At 42.9% G+C, this 19150-nt stretch overlaps 1 protein-coding gene across 1 annotated transcript; it reads left to right on the plus strand.

The window, feature by feature from the left end:
* Positions 1 to 17421: 17421 nt before the first annotated feature.
* On the plus strand, positions 17422 to 18092 carry LOC101427391 (transmembrane protein 108-like). The gene is made up of 2 exons (XM_004472491.4): positions 17422 to 17523; positions 17818 to 18092. Exons 1-2 carry the CDS (start codon positions 17484 to 17486, stop codon positions 18090 to 18092), a joined length of 315 nt encoding a protein of 104 aa, XP_004472548.3. The 5' UTR covers positions 17422 to 17483.
* The last annotated feature ends 1058 nt before the right edge of the window (positions 18093 to 19150 follow it).

Consider the following 19150-nt stretch of genomic DNA (forward strand, 5'->3'; position numbering starts at 1 on the left):
TTTTTTTTCCTTCAATCTGTTTATATGGTATATTACATTGATTGATTTTCTTATGTTGAACCATCCTTGTATACCTGGAATAAATCCCACTTGGTCGTGGTGTATAATTGTTTAATGTGTTGTTGAATACGATTAGAAAGTATTTTGTTAAGTATTTTTGCGTCTAGGTTCATTAGAGAAATTGGTCTGTAATTTTCCTTTCTTGTGGTGTCTTTGTTTGGCTTTGGTACTAGGGTAATGTTGGCATCATAAAGGAGTTCGGCAATGTTCCTTCTGTTTTGATTTTTTGGAATAGTTTCAGCAGGATTGGTGTTACTTCTTTCCGGAATGTTTTGTAGAATTCACCTGTGAAGCCATCTGGCTCTGGGCTCTTCTTAGTTGGGAGATTTTTAATGACTGATTCTATCTCTCTGCTTGTGATTGGTTTGTTAAGAGCATCAATTTCTTCTTTCGTCAATATGGGTTGCTTATGTGTTTCTAGGAATTTGTCCATTTCCTCTAAATTGTCATTTTTGTTGGAATATAGTTTTTCAAAGTATCCTCTTATGATAGTTTTTATTTCTGTGGGGTCAGTGGTGATATCGCCTTTCTCATTTCTTACTTTGTATATTTGCATCTTCTCTTTTTTTTTTCTTTGTTAGTCTCGCTAAAGGTTTGTCAATTTTGTTGATCTTCTCAAAAAACCAGCTCTTGGTCTTGTTTATCTTTTCAAGTGCTTTCTTATTTTCTATTTCATTTAGTTCTGCTCTTATCTTTCTTATTTCCTTCCTTCTTCTTCCTGTTGGGTAACTTTGTTGTTGTTTTTCTAATTCCTTCAAATGTGCAGTTAGTTCTTCAATTTTTGCTCTTTCTTCTTTTTGGATATATGAATTTATGGCTATAAATTTCCCTCTCTGTACTGCTTTTGCTGCATCCCATAAATTTTGGTATGTTGTGTTATCATTATTTGTTTCAAGGTAGTTTTGATTTCTTTTGAGATTTCCTCTTTGACCCACTGTTTTTCTCAGAGTGTGCTGTTTAATTTCCAAATCGTGGTGTGAAATCTGGGCCTCTGTCCCTTGCAAATTTCCAGCTTCACTCCACTGTGGTCAGAGATATTGTTTTGTATGATTTCAATCTTTCTGAATTCATTCAGCCTTTCTTTGTGGCCTAGCATATGGTCTATCTTGGAGAATGATCCATGTACACTTGAGAAAAATGTATATCCTGCTGTGTTTGGGTGTAATGATCTATATATGTCTATTAGATCCAGCTCCTCTAATATACTGTTCAAATGTTTTGTTTCTTTAGTGATTCTCTTTTGAGATGTTCTGTCCAGAGTAGAGAGTGGTGTATTAAAATCCCCCACTATAATTGTAGATGCATCTATTGTTTCACTTTGTTTTTCCAGCATTTGCCTCACGTATTTAGAGGCACCCTTCTTAGGAGCATAAATATTTATGATTGTTTGATCTTCTTGACAGATTGTCCCTTTCACTAAAATGTAGTATCCTTCTTTGTGTCTCACAATTGTTTCACATTTAAAGTCTATTTTGTCTGATATTAATATAGCTACTCCTGCCTTTTTTTGGTTATTGTTTGCTTGTATGATTGTTTTCCAGCCATTCACTTTCAATCTCCATGAGTCTCTGGGTCTAAGATGTGTCTCCTGTAGACAGCATATGGATGGGTCATATTTCCTTATCCAATGTTCCAGTCTGAATCTTTTGATAGGTGAGTTTAATCCATTGACATTCAGTGTTATTACTTTCAAGGAATTATTTGTGTTAGCCATATTTTGATTGGATTTGTGTTTGTCATATTTTGTTTGTATTTTTTTGTCTTTTTTGTTGTTGTTGTTGCTCTTATACTCTCCTCCAACTCTGCCTGTCCTGTTTTTTCCTTTCTTCCTGCAGAACTCCCTTTAGAATCTCTTGAAGGGGAGGTTTCTTGTTGGTATACTCTTTCAGTTTCTGTTTATCTGCGAATATTTTGAACTCTCCATCATGTTTGAATGCTAGTTTAGCTGGATAGAGTATTCTTGGTTGGAAATTTTTTTCCTTTAGTACCTTGACTATATCATACCACTGCCTTCTTGCCTCCATGGTTTCAGATGAGAAATCAGCACTTAATCTTATGGAGCTTCCCTTGTATGTGATGGTTTTCTTTTCTCTTGCTGCTTTTAGAATTTTCTCTTTGTCTTGAGCATTGGATATTTGACAAGTATATGTCTTGGGGTGGGCCAGTTAGGGTTTAAGATTAGTGGAGTGCGCTGTGCTTTTTGGATATGTACATCTGTCTCTTTCAGTAGATTTGGGAAGTTTTCAGCCATTATTTCCTGCAACACTCCTTCTGACCCCTTTCCCTTCTCTTCTCCTTCTGCAATGCCTATAATATGTATGTTTGAGTGTTTTGCATTATCATTCAGGTCCCTAAGTCCTAGCTGGATTTTTCTATCTTTTTATCGACCCCTTCTACTATCTGTTTGATTTCTGATGTACTGTCTTCCACATCACTAATTCTCTGCTCTGCCTCTTCTAGTCTGCTGATATTTCCTGCAAGTGTATTTTTGATTTCTTGAACTATGGTATTCATTTCCATCATATCTGTTATGTTTTTGCGTATGTCTGCAATTTCCCGTCCAAGTGTTGTCTTCATGTTGTTAACCTCTTTCTTTACTTCATCAAATTTGTCGGTGATAAATGTTCTGAGATCTTTCATTGCTTGTGCAAAGTTCTGCTCCCCTTCCTGATTTTTACTTTGTTGATTGGATTTGGCCATGTTTTCCTGATTACTGGTTTGGTTTGTAGATTTTTGTTGCTGTCTGGTCATCATTTTTTCTTGATGGGTTTAATCAGTTCCTTAGCTTCTTTGTCTAGTCTTGGAGATTAATTAGCTGTTGTTTTTGCATAAGTGTTATATCTTCTCTTTGTCACTTTGTTCTTCTTATTCTAATTTCTTATTGCTGGTTAAGTTCACTTTAAAGGATAGCATTAGTGCCGGGGAAAGGCAATTGTGTAAGCAAGGAAAAAGTGTAGAGTAGTATTGGTGATATATGTTAACAAAGCAACAACATGAGATCTGGGAGGATGGAGGTTATATTCATCTAAATTGTGTAGAGTTATAGCAGTAGGTAAAGTACCTATTATGAGGTAAATGGCTGAATATGGGATGAATATGGTATGAACTAAAAAGGTATTGTTTCATGAGAGAGGTAAAGAGAAAAGAAAGGTAATAGTTTCAAGAGTGGATAACAGACAGAAAACAAAACAAAGGTATTAGAAATTAAGAATTAGACACTTTGTGGATCAAAGAAAGGGAAGTGGAATATAGGAGAGACAGTAGATGATGGCAGATATCAAGATGTAGGGAAAAAGGGATAGTGTAGGTAGCCTAAATCAATTCACACAGAAATAAGGCAGTGGAGGATGAGAAAACCCAGCAACTGTGAGGTGTTCCCTGCAGCACCTATTTTATAATTGAGTTAAAATAAAATAAGTAGAAAATGAGGAGAGATAAAACAGAAAAAAAAAAAGAAAAAAGAAGAGAAGAAAGAAAGAAGAAAAAGGGGTGGGCAAAGGTGGGGAACAGGTAGGGGAAAGAAAAAAACAGATATACATGAACCACAATTGCAATACCAACTACAACAACAAAAAAAGAACCCCAAATAACTGAATAAAAAAAAAGACTTTGGGGGATATACTGGGAGAAAAGACTAGGGGATAATGCAGTATTAGCAATCAGGACATTAAAAAAAGTAAAAAAATAATATAAAATGAAAATAATAACAAAACAAAACAAAAGAAAAAAGAAAAAACACAAACGTTGAAGGCTAGGACATTCAAGGACCTCAGATGGACCTCAGGGAGTGATGGATTCAGGGATGGAAAGTCTGAGATATTGAAGACTCAAGAGGTGTGAGTCTCTGGGGTGTGGGCCACCAGAGTTTAGGGGACTCAGACCTGGCAACCTCAAATCTGGTCAACAGGAAGCCTAGGAGCACCGCAGTGTAACACAGCCCTCAGGGATCCCTGCAGCTGGGTGCCAGCCCTATGGGGAAAGTCAGATCTGCAAACTCTATGTTATGTCTGAACCCTGCAATTCTCTTACTGGGGTTTATTTATGTGGGTATTTCATCAATTCAGCTTTTGGATAGCTCCCACCCTGTGATCCCCCAGAACGGCCACCTGAGGGCGCCTCTACACTTCAGCCAATTTAATGACACAGATCAGAAGCCAGGCCCGTGGGTGGGGCTTTAGATGGAAATGCGGACAGCACAGTCCAAAACCGGAGTTCCCAAGCTTCGCAAAATATTCCCCAATCGGCTTCCAGACGTGTCCCCCTCCCTCACCGCACCCTATAACAACCTCCCAATTATGTCCCTTTATTGCCAGCAATCTAGTTCCGATGCAGCTCGGCAGCCGAGCTTGTGGGGGTGGGCCTCCAGGCGGAAGCCCTATTGTGTCCGCAATCAAAAATTCCCCCGCTTCACAACAAAACACTGTCTCCCCAAATCGGTCCGCAAAGGCGTCCCGTCCCATCAACCCCAACAGCCCGCCCAGGACGTGCGAATTCCCCAGCACCACAGAGCCTCCAAAAAGCACGGCCGCAGCGCCAGTTTCGCAGCTCCACCACCCCCCCCCCCAAGGAAGGTGCAACCCGTGTGCAGGTCTCACCTCCGTGCAATAAAATCCCAATTATATCTTATAGACCAATCCTCTCCATTACCTTCCCACCAAATCGATGTCCAGACACTTCCTACCCTGCAAAAATCCCGAAAAAGCCTGGTCTCAGAGAACCTCCAGCGGCGCCCAGCTGCTTCTTCCCAGGAGAGACTGCAAGGCAAGCTCACTCTGCCACCATCTTGCTTCTCCTCCTTTATATGGATATTTTAATAGCTCATCCTGACCAAGTTCACCTAACCAAGTCTTTAAATCACTTCTGAATAATTTAGAACAAATAAACCTATATGTTGCACTGGAGAAAGTGCAAACCCTACTGCCATATAGCTTCCTAGGCTACACTATCACAAATTTCATAGAAGCAACAACCCCCTCCTTGAAATTACCCAACAAATGCACTTTAAATGAACTCCAACGGCTATGTGGAGACATCAATTGGCTTCGCCCTCATTTAGCTATAACCACACAAGAACTCAAGCCTCTTTTCAGTTTGCTGGAGGGCAATCCCAACCCTTCCAGCATTTGAGAAATTGACACCCCTGCTCATGAATGCATACGCAAAATAAATCATCAACTAAAACACTTAAAATTAACTCATTATCAACCTAACTCGTCACTCCTTGTGCTTGTCCTTGCCACCAAAATTCACCCCTTTATTGGGTTCACTTGTCTCTCAGCTTTTTAGGAAAAGTAACCTCCCACTGTGATGCCATTTGCATCCTTGGGTGAAAGCTTCGAACAACAACCACTGTATTATATGGAACAGAGCCCAACATTATCATCTTACCATTTACACAAGAACAAATGCAACATCTAATACAAAATAACCTAAATATGCAAATCCTACTGTGGGTTACACAGGACAAATAGATAATCACTTGCCAAAAGATAAATTAATTACTGCCATGGACCTCTTACCATTTATCCTCTCTTCACATGCTTTCCCCTCCAGCACACCTATCCCCCATGTACCCTTTATATTTACAGATGCTAACAAAACTCACAGTGTCATTGTCATTAAATATACTAACACATCACAATCAGTCCAAGTTGATCCTCACTCTGGCTCTGTTCAACATGGTGAGCTATATGCCCTTTTACTAGTCTTCCTCTATTACCAATCCATTCCTTTCAACATTTTCTCTGACAGTGCATATGCAGCTAATACCATCAGGGCTTTACCATATGCTGTGCTTAACACCAAAAACAAACCTATAGATCAGCTACTCGCCTTCATCCAACACCTATTAGAAAATAGAAAGCACCCCTGGTACATACTCCCAGGTCCTCTTGCCAGCGGCAATGCCCTAGCAGACTCTTCACTAGCCGTCCAACTCTTAACCACAGATAGTGATCAAGCAAGAGAACTCCATGCAAAATTCCACATGTCTGCTCACTCTCTACACCAACTATTTCCTTCTTTAACACACCAACAATGCAAACACCTCACCCGCACATGCAAACAGTGTGGCCCTCTTCTTCCGCTAGGCCCACTTCAGCCACAAGGAGTTAACCCTCACAGTTTGCGTCCAAACGCCATTTGGCAAATGGATGTTACTCATGTACCAACCTTTGGAAAAACAAAATTTCTTCATGTAATAGTAGACACCTTCTCCAAATATGTTTTTGCTACTGCATTAGCTGGAGAAAAAACCAAACATGTTATCACTACCTGTCTTCAAGCCTTTAATCAAATGGGCATACCATGGACAATAAAAACAGATAAGGGGCCCTGCTATTCTTCTAAGAAATTCCAGGAATTCTGTAAAACATGGCACATTACATATAAAACAGGTACACCATATAATCCACAAGGTCAAGCCATCATAGAACACACACACGCTACACTCAAACAACAAATCAAAAAACAACAGGGGGAATTCCCCCAGGACACTCCCAGAGATACCTTAAACAAAGTCCTAATTACCCAAAATAATTTTTCATTCAATGATACAGGCTACAACCCCGCCAGCCAACATTGGGGTGGGCTTAAAGATGCCCCAAACCCCTGCCTCTAGTTAGGTGGAAAGACCCCCCTCACTAATGAATGAAAAGGGCCCCACCTTCTATTAACCCAAGGGAGAGGGTATGCTTGTGTCTTTCCAGAGAATGCAGAACAGCCAATCTGGGTTCCCAGCCGGCTCGCCCAACCAGCCAACAAGGATGAGCTCCACACCTAGCAACCCCCCTGCAACTGACACCAACAGCCATCCCTCTCCTCTGCACCAGATCGAAGGAGAACAACCCATCAAACGGCCGTGTGCCAGATGACCACGGAGACACGCACCTCAACGACTAGTCAACTGGGGAGACATCAAAAATTTATGCCGCGAAGCTCAACGCCTCGCACCCCTAAATCCAATACTGGAACAACTCTTCCTCCTCATCTGTGTGCTGCTTACAGCTAACTTTTCCCCTGCCACTGGCAAAATGCTATGGACAGCCATAAAACACCCTCCTCTGGTCCTGCCTCTCGCCGCTCACACTCCACAATTCTCTGCTATATTTACCAATAACTGTTCTATCAGGCTCCCATGTCTCAAAATTGAATCTATACAGCACCCAGGGAATTTTTCGCTAGATGTCTCAAATCCTCTTATCCTAAAATTCACCACCCAAAACATGACACAATCAGCAAATAACGAAACATGGGTACAGCTCTTACAATATGAAACAGGAAAATTTTTTGAGATAGAAAGTCTTCAGCTTCAACAGGTCACTGCAACGGCACTTATAAAACTATCTTGGGACATTTCCCCCTCACAAATAACCCAAATGTAAAGCTCAACAACAATACTCAAAGGAAGTCTCCTCCATGGATTAGATGCTCCTATTTACCCACCATCGGTCGTCCCTCTTACACTATGCTGTATCCTGAAAACAATTGGGATAACTGCATCGCATTCAACAACCCACCTCAACTCACTCCATCCCTATGGACATCTAGTCCTGCACTTCCTGCCATTGGACCCCTACGACAAGGTCATGATCCTCGCTTTGCTATATGAACTGTCTTCGGTAAATGGACTTTATGAGGTGAAAATGCCTGCTTAGATCTTTGCCCATTCATAATCATAAATGGTATGATCGGTAACGGAACTTGGGCATACAATGCCACAAATGAAACAGAATGGGCCATTGATCTCACTAAGACTGACAATACCACCTTTAACATACAGGCCCAACCTTGTGTCACTCTCCCATTTTTAATTCTAGTTTCTAACAATGAAACCTTCCAATGTAATTCCTCACAATGCTCTCTTACCAAGTGCTGGAATAGCACCTCTCACCCTTTTGCCCTCATTGTCAGAATACCTTCCCTCATATGGGTTCCCATTAATGCCTCTGATTGGGATGACCCCACTGCAGTAGTTACACATAAAAGTTTCAGAGAAAGAAGGGCAATTGGCACCATAATAGCCCTTATCACAACTATCATAATTAGCATCTCAGCAGCCGCCACCAGCATTGTCTCATTAGTGCAAACTGGAGCCAATGCAGAAACTGTAAATCAGCTTGCAGAACATACTTCCTCTGCTATGCAAACACAAAACCTTCTAAATAACCATATCCATGGCAGATTGCTTAATTTACAGCAGCAAGTAGACCTCCTAGAAGAAGTACAGCAGCTAATACAGCTACTGTGAACTCCTTGTGACAATAAATTTCCCCACATTTGTGTCACACCAATTATGTTACCAATCTAACTAAAGCCAGATTAGAATTTAAAAAACTAATAGGGAATTGGAACAATGAATTCCTAAACTTCACCACACAACTTACCCATTCTATCATTGCCATTAACAACACCTGAGCAATAACTTTAAATGCCACTTTATTCACTGAGGTTCTCAATAAATTACATGCCTTCTTCTCCCTCCCCAACCTTGTTCCCTTTGCTATCATTGGAAGTGCCTTTATTATCAGTGTGATTTGTCTCAGATGTGTAATACTTCAATTGCACAACATACGAAAGGATATTAAAGCGTTAGCAATTGTTCAGCAGGCAATGGTAAGTGCTCTAGAAACAGAAGGAGGCAATGCAGAAGCCTTATCACACACCACAAATATATTCAGCCTTGCTGTTCTGCAAAAGCTGCAGAACTAAAAAATTGTCAATAATGTTGCCACAGAGCTTGACTGGTAGCCAATGATGGATAAGATCCTCAGAGGAGGACAACCTAAGACAGGCACAGTCACCTTGGCCCACTCGCTTTACAATTTCGGCTCTGCACCTCGCTTCTTGAATTAAAAGGAAATTGGGAAATGAGGTTAAGTCAGGCAAGCAGCCCATGTAGTTAACGCAGCTGCTAGGCACATTGTCAGATGAGAAAACTCTCTGGCAAGCACATGTTTTGGGGAACACCCTAAAGATGGCACCAAAGCCTGAGGTGAAAGCATCTGGGTCTGCCCCTGTACTTGCCTCATCCCCCAGCAACAAAAGCAAATGAGCCTACCAGCCTCGCTGAATTAGCATAGCCAGTTAGCTATAGACGTGCTTGCTAGCAGCATATAAAAGCTATAACACTTCCTGAATAAACCAGACCTGTGTCCAGAACCAGCGTCTCCAGAGCATTTACTGAGTGGTCTTTTGCTCCGTCATCCTTCCCTCTGCTAGGTTCGTGTTCTATAACACAACTCCACTCAAAGTTTCCTGAGGCTACCACGAGGGAAGGGATCCAGCTCCATGCCCCTCCCAGCTGCCCCAGAGATCCATAAAGAAGGTGAGCTAGGACTACCACAGGCACATCTCCTTGGCTTCCATCCTAGCCCAGAGGCAGATCCAGAGGGAAAAGGCTCCCCATGGGACCTCAGGGAAGAAACAAAGACTGAGGAATGGCTCACCCACATCTGACAGTTCCAGGCCCCATAAAAGAAAGATTCCTCTGCTGCCACACAGGGGAGGGACCCTGTGAGGTTGCTGCCACCTCCCCATCTAGGGTATCAAGTCACCACTGAGGCTCTGGGTGCTGAGAAGGAAGCAGCATTCTGGGGTGTCAATAGTGCACTGGGGGGTAAGACTGAGGCCACCCCAGACTGCAGCACCTCACAGCCTTCTGGTCCTTTCCCCCAGCCTACTGCAAAGACTGCTCCTCTTCCAGCTGCCCCTGCAGCCCCCAGAAATAATCCACAACTAAGTTGATGCAGGAAGAAGGATCCCCTATGCCAGGGCCATCCTGAGTCCTTTACCTCAGAAAAATGCTGCTCAGAAGGCCCAGTTCTCCCCTTCCTGTCCCAGTTCCTTCCAGGCATCTTGGCAAACTCTTTCCTGTTGAAAGCCCCTTTCACCTTGCTGAGCCCTGCTGCCACCCCATTATCAGACACCATCCAGTTTGGCCTGAGTACAAGGGCCCCAGGCCCTTCTGCCCAGCTCCTGACCCCACAGAAGGTGTGAACTGTGAAAAAAAGCTCTGAGCCTCCTCCTGTGACTGCCCCTAAGAATTCTCTCACCTTCATTTTCAAGTCCATTTTGGGGAGACCCCTGAATGGGGAGGGATGAGGCCCTTTGCATCCCCAGGTCTCTGTCACAGCTCCAGCCAATGCTGGTTCTGCCTTCTCCACAGTTGTCAGCACCTCCACCCTCCCCTGGTGTCCCGTCACATACAGAATGGAGTCACTGATACCAATGTGTGTGGACTCCCCTGCCTCCTTACAGACACCCCCTCCCACCACCGAGATGGGGCCCCTCCCTCCACAGGCCTGGCAGTGGCTGCTTCTGTGGTCACTTCTAGCCCCCCAGCCATCACATCTGCAGACTTGGCTCCCCAGCTTCCTTCTGACCTTGGGGTCACCATGATGTACACCATGCCACTCTTGCCACTTCTGTTATGGGGGCCTCCCACTGGCCCCAGGGCCAGCTTCTACCCATTTGACCAGGCCCTGCAGACACCCCCCAGTGGTAGCACTGCCTCAGCCACAGACACTTCCAGGCTGCCTGCACTCAGGTTGTGCCACCCCACTACAACCTGTAAACTCCCCTTTTACCCTGGAGCCCCCTCACAGCCCCTAGTTGGTATCCCTGGTGGACAGCCTCATGGAGCCACCAGCTCTGACCACCCTCTCCAGTCTCCAAATGCGGCAGCTCCAGCCTCAACCTCTACTCCAGGCTAGCCAGCCCTGGGCAGCACCACACAGTTGGTTTTTGGGAGTTCAATACCCATAATTTCTACCTTGGGCACCCACTTTCCCCCAGGCTGGATCTTGGGTTGCCCAGTTTAAAAGTGTTATGTAAATTGAACTCCTGATCTCTGCATTTCTGGAGCCAGCAGGAGTCCCAGAGATACAAGTTTCCATTTCCCCTGCCTTCCCTGCAGTTTTGTTCCTGAATTTGTGGGTTTGGGACTTTCATTTTGTCAGATTCCTCACCCAGGCAGGAGAGGAGGCCTTGGCCTGTTGCCTGCAGATGTTGAGCCTGCAGAACCCACTGCTGCCCCTGAGTTCCTCCTGCCCTTCTGCCTCTTCCTCCTGAATTCCTTGTCTGTCTTCCAGGAATCTTATAAATAAAACCTCTTCTTTCTCTTTTATGTAATTCTCACGTATCTGTGTGTATTAGTAAGCCAAAGGGGTGCTAATACAATACACCAGAATTGGTTGGTTTTTATAAAGGATATTTATTTGGGGTAGGAGCTTATGGATACCAGGCCATAAGTGTAAGTTCCTTCCCTCACCAAAGTCTGTTTGGAGCAAGATGGCTGCCGACGTCTGTGAGGGTTCAGGCTCCCTGGGTTCCTACATTCCTGGGGCTTGCTTCTCTCTGGGTTCAAGGTTCCTTCCTGGGACTGGCTTATCTTTCCTCTGGCTGCTGACTTCCCGGGGCTGCAGCTTAAGTCTTCAGCATCAAACTCCAACATCAAAATGCCAACATCAGAAAACCCTCAACTCTGTTCCTCACCATGCCTTTTATCTGTGAGTCCCCACCCATCAAGGGGTGGGGACTCAACACCCTAATCATAACTCAGTCATGCCCAGGTACAGATCAGTTTACAAATATAATCCAATATTTTTTTTTGGAATTCATCAATAATATCAAACTGCTACACTGTATTCTGTAGATCAAGTGTAGAGAAAGCACTGACTCATATGTGTGAAGCCAGGTGAACCCAGACTTAGCTGGAAAGTTTCCAGTGGCCCAACTAAAGGGGGGCAGTAGCACGATGGATGAGTATGAAGGCTGACTCCTAAATATTTAAAATGTGCTTTGATTTTAAGGGATGGGGGCCCACAATGAAATGGGCCCAGGGTAGGTAGAGAGATGAGGGGGTGCCTGGAGTGAGAAGACTAGGGAGAGGAGGGATAGATGTGGAGACTCATCCTTGCCTGTTAGACCTGCTGACCATGGAATGGGCACATGAGTAAAACATGTTTGACATTTAGTCTTTTGATGTAGCCATTTTATTTTTCTTTTTTGCTTTTAATTAAGCCTTAGGTGAATCATAGACCCCACCACAGCTCACCTAGAGTGTGGGCTTGGCATGAAGGTCCTGGGACCAGGGAGAGCAAGGGAAGAAATCTCCCCTCTGCTCTGTGATCAGTGAAACACATATGTCTAAGAAATTAAGCACTTCCAAGCAATTCTTGTCATCCAGCTTTTGAAAAGCAGAAAGGCCCCCTGAGTACATTAGATCCCTTTTCAGGAATAGGGTGGAAGGGTACTATCGGGGGAGCAAGCTTAACACTGGATTTTAATTATTAAAACAGACTGAAATCTTCACAACCATGTTTGATGTAGGTACATTTTATTATGCTCACTTTTACAGATGAGGGATAGGTACAAACATGTCAAGTAATTTGCCTGAGGTCATCCAACAAGTACGTCAGGATCTAGGTACAGGGAAGTCTGAATTTAGACTAAACCACTGCAAATATAACTCCATAAGGTCACAATTCCACCCAAGTTGGCCTGGCCTCAAACCTCATGTGTTCTCACCTACAGCCACATGCTGCAAATGTGAACCCCTGAAAGCACCTCCCCAGCCAGGAGTGTCATCATACAGATGGAAAGAGTCAAGGGAGAACCAGGCACCAGGCTCCACTCTTCACACACTATTAAGGAAAGGGAGTGAGTGATGACTGCATGTGTCATCCTGTGCTGGGCTTGGGGCAGGGAGAGCTGAATGGAAACCTGCCAGGAGGAGTTTACAATCCACTGAGTGAGACAGATGAAAAATCAGCAATTTCAACTTGAGGGGTCAGTGCTAGGATAGCAGAGCAAGTAAGAAAGATGTTACCTAACTCAAAGGAGACAAGATGCAAGGAGGAGGAGGAAGCAGCCAGGTGGTGAGGGGCTAAATCCACATCAAGGAAATAGCCAGTGACAAGTGGAGAAGGAAGAGAGCTTGAGACAGTGGCTCACCTCCAAGGAAGGTAGACATGGCTGGCATATGACAAGGGATGCCAGCCTAATACACCAAGGGGCACTGGGCCTTTTCTTGAAAGGGTTGAAAAGCATGAGAAGATTGAAGCAAAGAAGTGACAAGATTGAATATAGACTTAAGAATGAACTCCATGGCTCTGAGTGAAGGAAGAATGAATGGGCCCAATCAGAGACATGGGGAGACTTTGCAGGGCCCATTGAGCTCTTGCTCTAGTGGAATTAACTGTGGGGACAGTAGGGAGGTCGCAGAAGAAAGAAGCTAAGGAGGACTCAACAACCTAACCATCTGGGTTAGACGTGAGAATTTTAAAAACCTTTTGACAAACATAAGTTTAATGTACAGCAATATAGCCAGTGTAACAGGCAGTGGGTTCTGTCAGTCACCTATTCACTTAAGATATTTATAGAGCACCAGCTATGTGTCAGGCAGTGATCTATGCTCAAAAATCAGGATAAAAAAGTCAAATAAAACTTCCAACCCTATAAAGGTTACATTCTGCTGGGGTGGGGGAGAGTAAGTGAACCACAGACATATAAATAACTTTTTAGTATGCTGGGAAGTAATAGTGCTATAGAGGGAAAAGCAGTAAGTGGGGATTGAGATTGGATGTAGAAGCAGCATTGGTTTCTATTTAAACAGGGAGGCCAGGATAGGCCTCATGGGAAGGTGGGATGTGAGCAAGCTTGAAGGAGGTGATAGAGTCATGGGGATATATGAGGGAGAAAAGAGAATTCTGGGCAGAATTAATCCACTTTCCTAAGAGTGTGAACACATTTGTAAATGGAACTTTTTGAAGATGTTATTTTTACTTAAGGTGAAGCTCAAAAACCATGAGCTAGAGGCTTCAGCTTCAGTCTCAGAGGAGCTGAAATGTAAATAAACACAATTCCAAAGAAATGGTGCCACCGCACTGCTCATTCCCTAATACCCCATTCCTCAATCAGCCAATTTATTGAGTTATTTAGCTTTAGCTTTTTAATTGTAGAAATTGAAAATTAATTTTAGAAACCAGGTTTTATATTTAATTTTGAGGTTTTATATCAATTTATCTCTTACTAGCCTTTCTTAATATTTCTCAATAAAATAAAACAATGAATTGCAATAACATATATAACTCAAAAGTTCAAGTAAAACACTTAGAAATGTACAATTCAGTGTTAATTACATTCACCATGTTGTGCTACCATCACCACCATCCATTATAAAAACATGTTTCATCACCCTAAGCAGAAGCTCTGTACACATTAGAGCAGTAAATACCCACTTTTCCCTATCCCTGACTTCTGGTAACCTGTAATACACTTTCTGTCCTTTTAAGTTTGCATATTTTAGAAACTTCATGAAAGTGGATTCATATAATATTTGCCCCTTTGTGCCTGGCTTATTTCACTCAACATGATGCCAACGTGGTTGATCTGTGTGTTGTCACATGGTATTAGAACTTCACTCTTACCACTGAACAACATTCCTTTGTATGTATGCACCACATTTTGTTTATCCATTCACCTGTTGAGCCTTTCCATCTTTAGGCTAGTGGAAATAATCCTGCTAAAACCATTGGTGTACAAATATGTTTGGGTCCCTGTTTTTGAATTTGGGGGACCCAGAAATTAATCCCTAGGCTCTTTTCACTATGACAGTAACTCAGACTTTCCTTGTTTTTGATGACCTTGATAGTTTTGAGGAGTACTGCTCAGCTATTTGTAAAATGTTCCTTTTTTGGGATTTGTCTGAAGTTTTTCTTGGGAATAAACTGAAGTTCTGGGTTTGGGAGAGGAGGACCATAGAGGTAAAATGACATTTTTATCACATAATATCAAGGGACCATGCATGACTTATCATTGCTGATGTGGACCTTGATAACCTGACCTGGGCTAATGTTTGTCAGGTTTCTTCATTGTAAAATTTCTCTTTTTCTACCCTCTTGCCTTACTGTACTATTTTGAAGAAAGTCACTATGAATAGCCCACTTAAAGAGTGGGGAGTTATCCTCCACCTCATTGATGGTGGAGTATATACATAAATTACTTGAAATTTGACTCTTCTCAGCTATTAATATAGTCAATCATTATTAAAACAGTACAGATTCATGGATATTTATTTTATACTTTGGGATATAATCAAATACTACTTTATTTTGTTGCTCAAATTGTTCCCTCTTTGGTGATTAGGAGGTCTTTCAATTGGCTCCTGTGACTGTCCCTGACCTACTTCCATCATTGTGGAGGTTTTGTTTTTCTTGGGGCACTTCCTTTTTTTCTGGCACTATGATAAGTTCCAGTCTCATCTTGTCTATTTCCTGCCCCAATTCTAGGGTCAGCCATTTCTCTACAGAGCCCCAGTTCATTTCACTGGACAGCATTATGAAAAACCACTATCTGCCCAGTAGGTGTGATTGTTGCTACTAGCATGTTGTTGATTCTAAGCCCTCTCACCTGATAGTGCAAGGAAATATATTTGTGCATGCCAACCTGTGTATATAAGCTTATCTATAAATAACTCCACATGTAACCATTTGTATCTTTATCAAGCTAAATATGAGTTCATATTGATGTCACCAACTCTATTCCATTATCACATGGATCATCCTATCCTTCCTCCCTTATTTATTTATATACTCTTAATACAACAGTGAGTAACTGGTCCTGCCCAACTGCCATTCATGTAATTGGTTTTTCATTTCCAATATATAAGTAGAGCAGTACCAGAACTGTTAACCTTTACCCATGTGGGAAACAACTTTATCAACTAGAATTCAGTGTTGTGTTAGTTTCACAGACTCCACTAATAGTGTCTGTTTGTACATCCTATTTGGGGGCATTTTCACTTTCAATAACTTAAATTATTTTTATCCAATTACTAAACTAAATTGTCCTAGAGACAATACTGTATCCACACATAGACTCAATAGGCATAACCATGTTGCATAAAGTCCAAACCAGGACATTTTTGAGAATAAAGCTGTATGATGTTTCTCTTGCCACGTCAACACACATAAACTAGGACTGCCCTAGACAAATGGGAACACAGAGCTATCCTAGATCTAATTAATCTTTTTAACAGCTGTAACATAATCTGATGTATTATGTTCCTTACTTTATATAACCAGTGCCCAGTTGACAGGTATTTAGGGCACTTTCAGAATTTTACTATTGCCATGAATATCCTTGAACTACATCTTCACAAACCATTCAAAGTGCCTGGCATATGTTAAATCACTTAACCTCACCACAGCCATATGATGTACCTCATTACTCAGTAGTAAATTATTCCTATGTGACACATGAGGACTCTGAAGTTTCAAAAAGGAAGGCTGGTTATTTGGAGAGGTGTTGCCGGTTGTTACTGTGGTTGGAGTGAGGTGGGGGACAGAGGGTGACTCATAGTCCTTTATGTCTAGGATAACCAAACATCCCACTTTGCCTAGGACAGTCTTGGCTCTGTCTGCTGACTCAGATAATTACTGATAACTCCTTTTAAAACTTTCTGGTTAGAGCAATAATTATATAGTCCAGAATGGAGAGGCTCAGGAGACAACAACCAACCATGACTGTCCAGATACCTTTACCAGCCTCCCACTCCCCGAACATCCAAGTGAAGGTGAGGTAGACCTGGGAGAAGGCCTGATCATTCTCAGTGAGCCCCTATAGCCCAATGGAGAAGCTGAAAAAGGAGATCAAGAGGATGCATGGCCTGAGCAGCATCTCTCCTTCAAGGGGGTGGGGGATAGGGGAATGGTAGCAACTGCTAGCAGCCAGGAGACATCACCCTTCTGGCCACAGATGATTGGACCAAAGTTGATCACCTGATCCAGATAGAGGTCATCCATTGGCTGGATTAAGCCAATCAGATTTTGAGTCCTGGACTTCAGTGAGCTCCTGGCACTGTTAAATGGAGGGGACTGTAAACAAAGGTGCAGCCAAGACTGGAGGAGATAGAGCAGCCTTAAGCCAAGTCCCAGCCATGCCTACATATTAGTAAAGGGAGAAAGCTATCAGCAGCAACGAGACATACACAGTAAGAGACAGCATCTGCAGCCCACACACTGTGTACACAGGAGAGAAGCTGCACACTGGTGTTTGTCTTGCCCCATTTTCTATCAAATTCCCCCTCTATCTTGTCATCAGCTTAAATTGAGTGAACTGCCACTCACTGAAAGAGTCAGAGTGGGTGTCTTTTCTGTCCTGAGAGCATTCACTGAGGTCTCCCTCTTTGGCTCAATAAAACTGCTTTACCAGCTTTTCTCCCGAGCCGTCGGAGGAGCTGGCGTGCTTCTCCCGAGTTGGTGGTCAATAGGTGGTGTTCCAGCATGCAGCAGCGAATGAGTGGTGGAAAGCAGCAAAGCTGATGGGTTGCAAGGATGTAAGTGTGCTTGAAGGCTGCCACACCCTCTACTCCAGGACAGAATCATGAATAAACTGGAGGACAAGCAGGACCAGATGATACCATGAAGAGAAATTTACAGGCCCTCTATTGCCAACTGTTAAATTCTTGACAAGATATAGAAGTAGATTTTCCCTCTGCCACCTCCTTCCCTTCCAAGAAAGATCTGAATTAACTCCACTGTGCCTTCCAGCACACAGACGTAGGGCTTGAAGAATCTGAATATCTCCACACGGTATGTGGGGATACTTGCAAAGAAGAAAACTGTTAGAACATTCTGCTTCAAGGAGGAAGCCTTCCCAGGTCCTTCCGGTCTTCATGGAAGTGCTATACATAACATCTGCTCCACCCAACATGGTCCTGAATTACAGACCATCACCCATTGCTCTGCTTGTTTGCCGTCCTGCTGACAGTGTGCTGCATGAGGAGGAGGAAGACGGCAAACTCCGAGAACCACCTGAGCTACTGGGACAACACCGTCACCATGGACTACTTCAGCAAGCATGCTGTGGAGTTGCCATGGGAGATCCAGTCACTCGAGACCTCTGAGGACCAGCTCTCGGAGCCCCACTTGCCTGCCAATGGCAACTACAGAGATGCGGGCATGGTGCTGGTGAACCCCTTCTGCCAAGAAATGCTGTTCGTGGGGGCCGACCAGATGTCTGAGATGTGACCACAGCAGCAACGCTTCGCAATGCCCTACCTTTCATTTCTAAATAATAGATACATGAATATATATATATATATTATAAATATAGCCTTTGTGTAACCCTGACTCAATGAGAAACATTTTCAGCTTTTCTTTTCCTAAGAATTGTCGATATCTTTTTTATAAGTGTGGTTTAAAAAAACTTGACGGAATGATCCATGGCTTTATAAAATAAAGGTGTTTCTAAGCAAAAAAAAAAACTGCTTTACCTATTCCGCAGTAACTCCATAATCCTATGTATTTATATGGTACTTACACCAAGAGTATTCATACATAACTTAATCCTGACAGTATCCCAGAAAGATAAACAGACTAATAGAATTTACTTTCTTCTCCATTTTATAGATGAGAAAACTGAAGCTTGGAGGATAAAGACTGATGCTCAGAGACAAATGATTCTGAAGAAAAACCATGAGCGCTCCAGTGGGGACTTCTGACATTCTCATGTCATCTGGGCCTCTCCCCTAGGCTCAGCCCCTGAGCTCTAGTCTCATTACCCCACTAGCCTTCTCCAGTCCCTTCTAACATATTCTCCACCCCAAACAACTTCACTCCTCTGGCCAATGCTGACTGCATCAGGGATAGAAACCCGAGCCTGGATGGAATCATCACATTGACTGTGCTAAGCCAATCAGATTTTGAGTTTAGGAGATTGGGAATTATTAGTTCTTGAGTATTTTTATGTGCCAGGTATAGCACAGACCACTTGGATGCATTTTATCCTCATAACAACCTTAGATTGATAATATTGCCTCCCTTTCACAGATGAGACAACTAAAGCTCAGGTATCAAGTTCATGCAACTAGTAAGTAACAAAGCTGAAATTCAAGATCATGTGTGTCTCACTAGACACTGTGCTCTTAATTGCTATGTGATGCTGCCACCCTTAGTGGGCCCCAGCTTTCCCTCCCCAGCCACAATACTCAGCACTCAAATGCTCTACTCTAGACTAAGTTGCTAGCAGGCAAGGACATGTTCATAGACTAGAAGGCTTAATGCTGTTAAGATGGCAATACTTCCCA

The sequence above is a fragment of the Dasypus novemcinctus genome, chromosome 30 (assembly GCF_030445035.2).
Source record: "Dasypus novemcinctus isolate mDasNov1 chromosome 30, mDasNov1.1.hap2, whole genome shotgun sequence".
Lineage (NCBI taxonomy): Eukaryota > Metazoa > Chordata > Mammalia > Cingulata > Dasypodidae > Dasypus > Dasypus novemcinctus.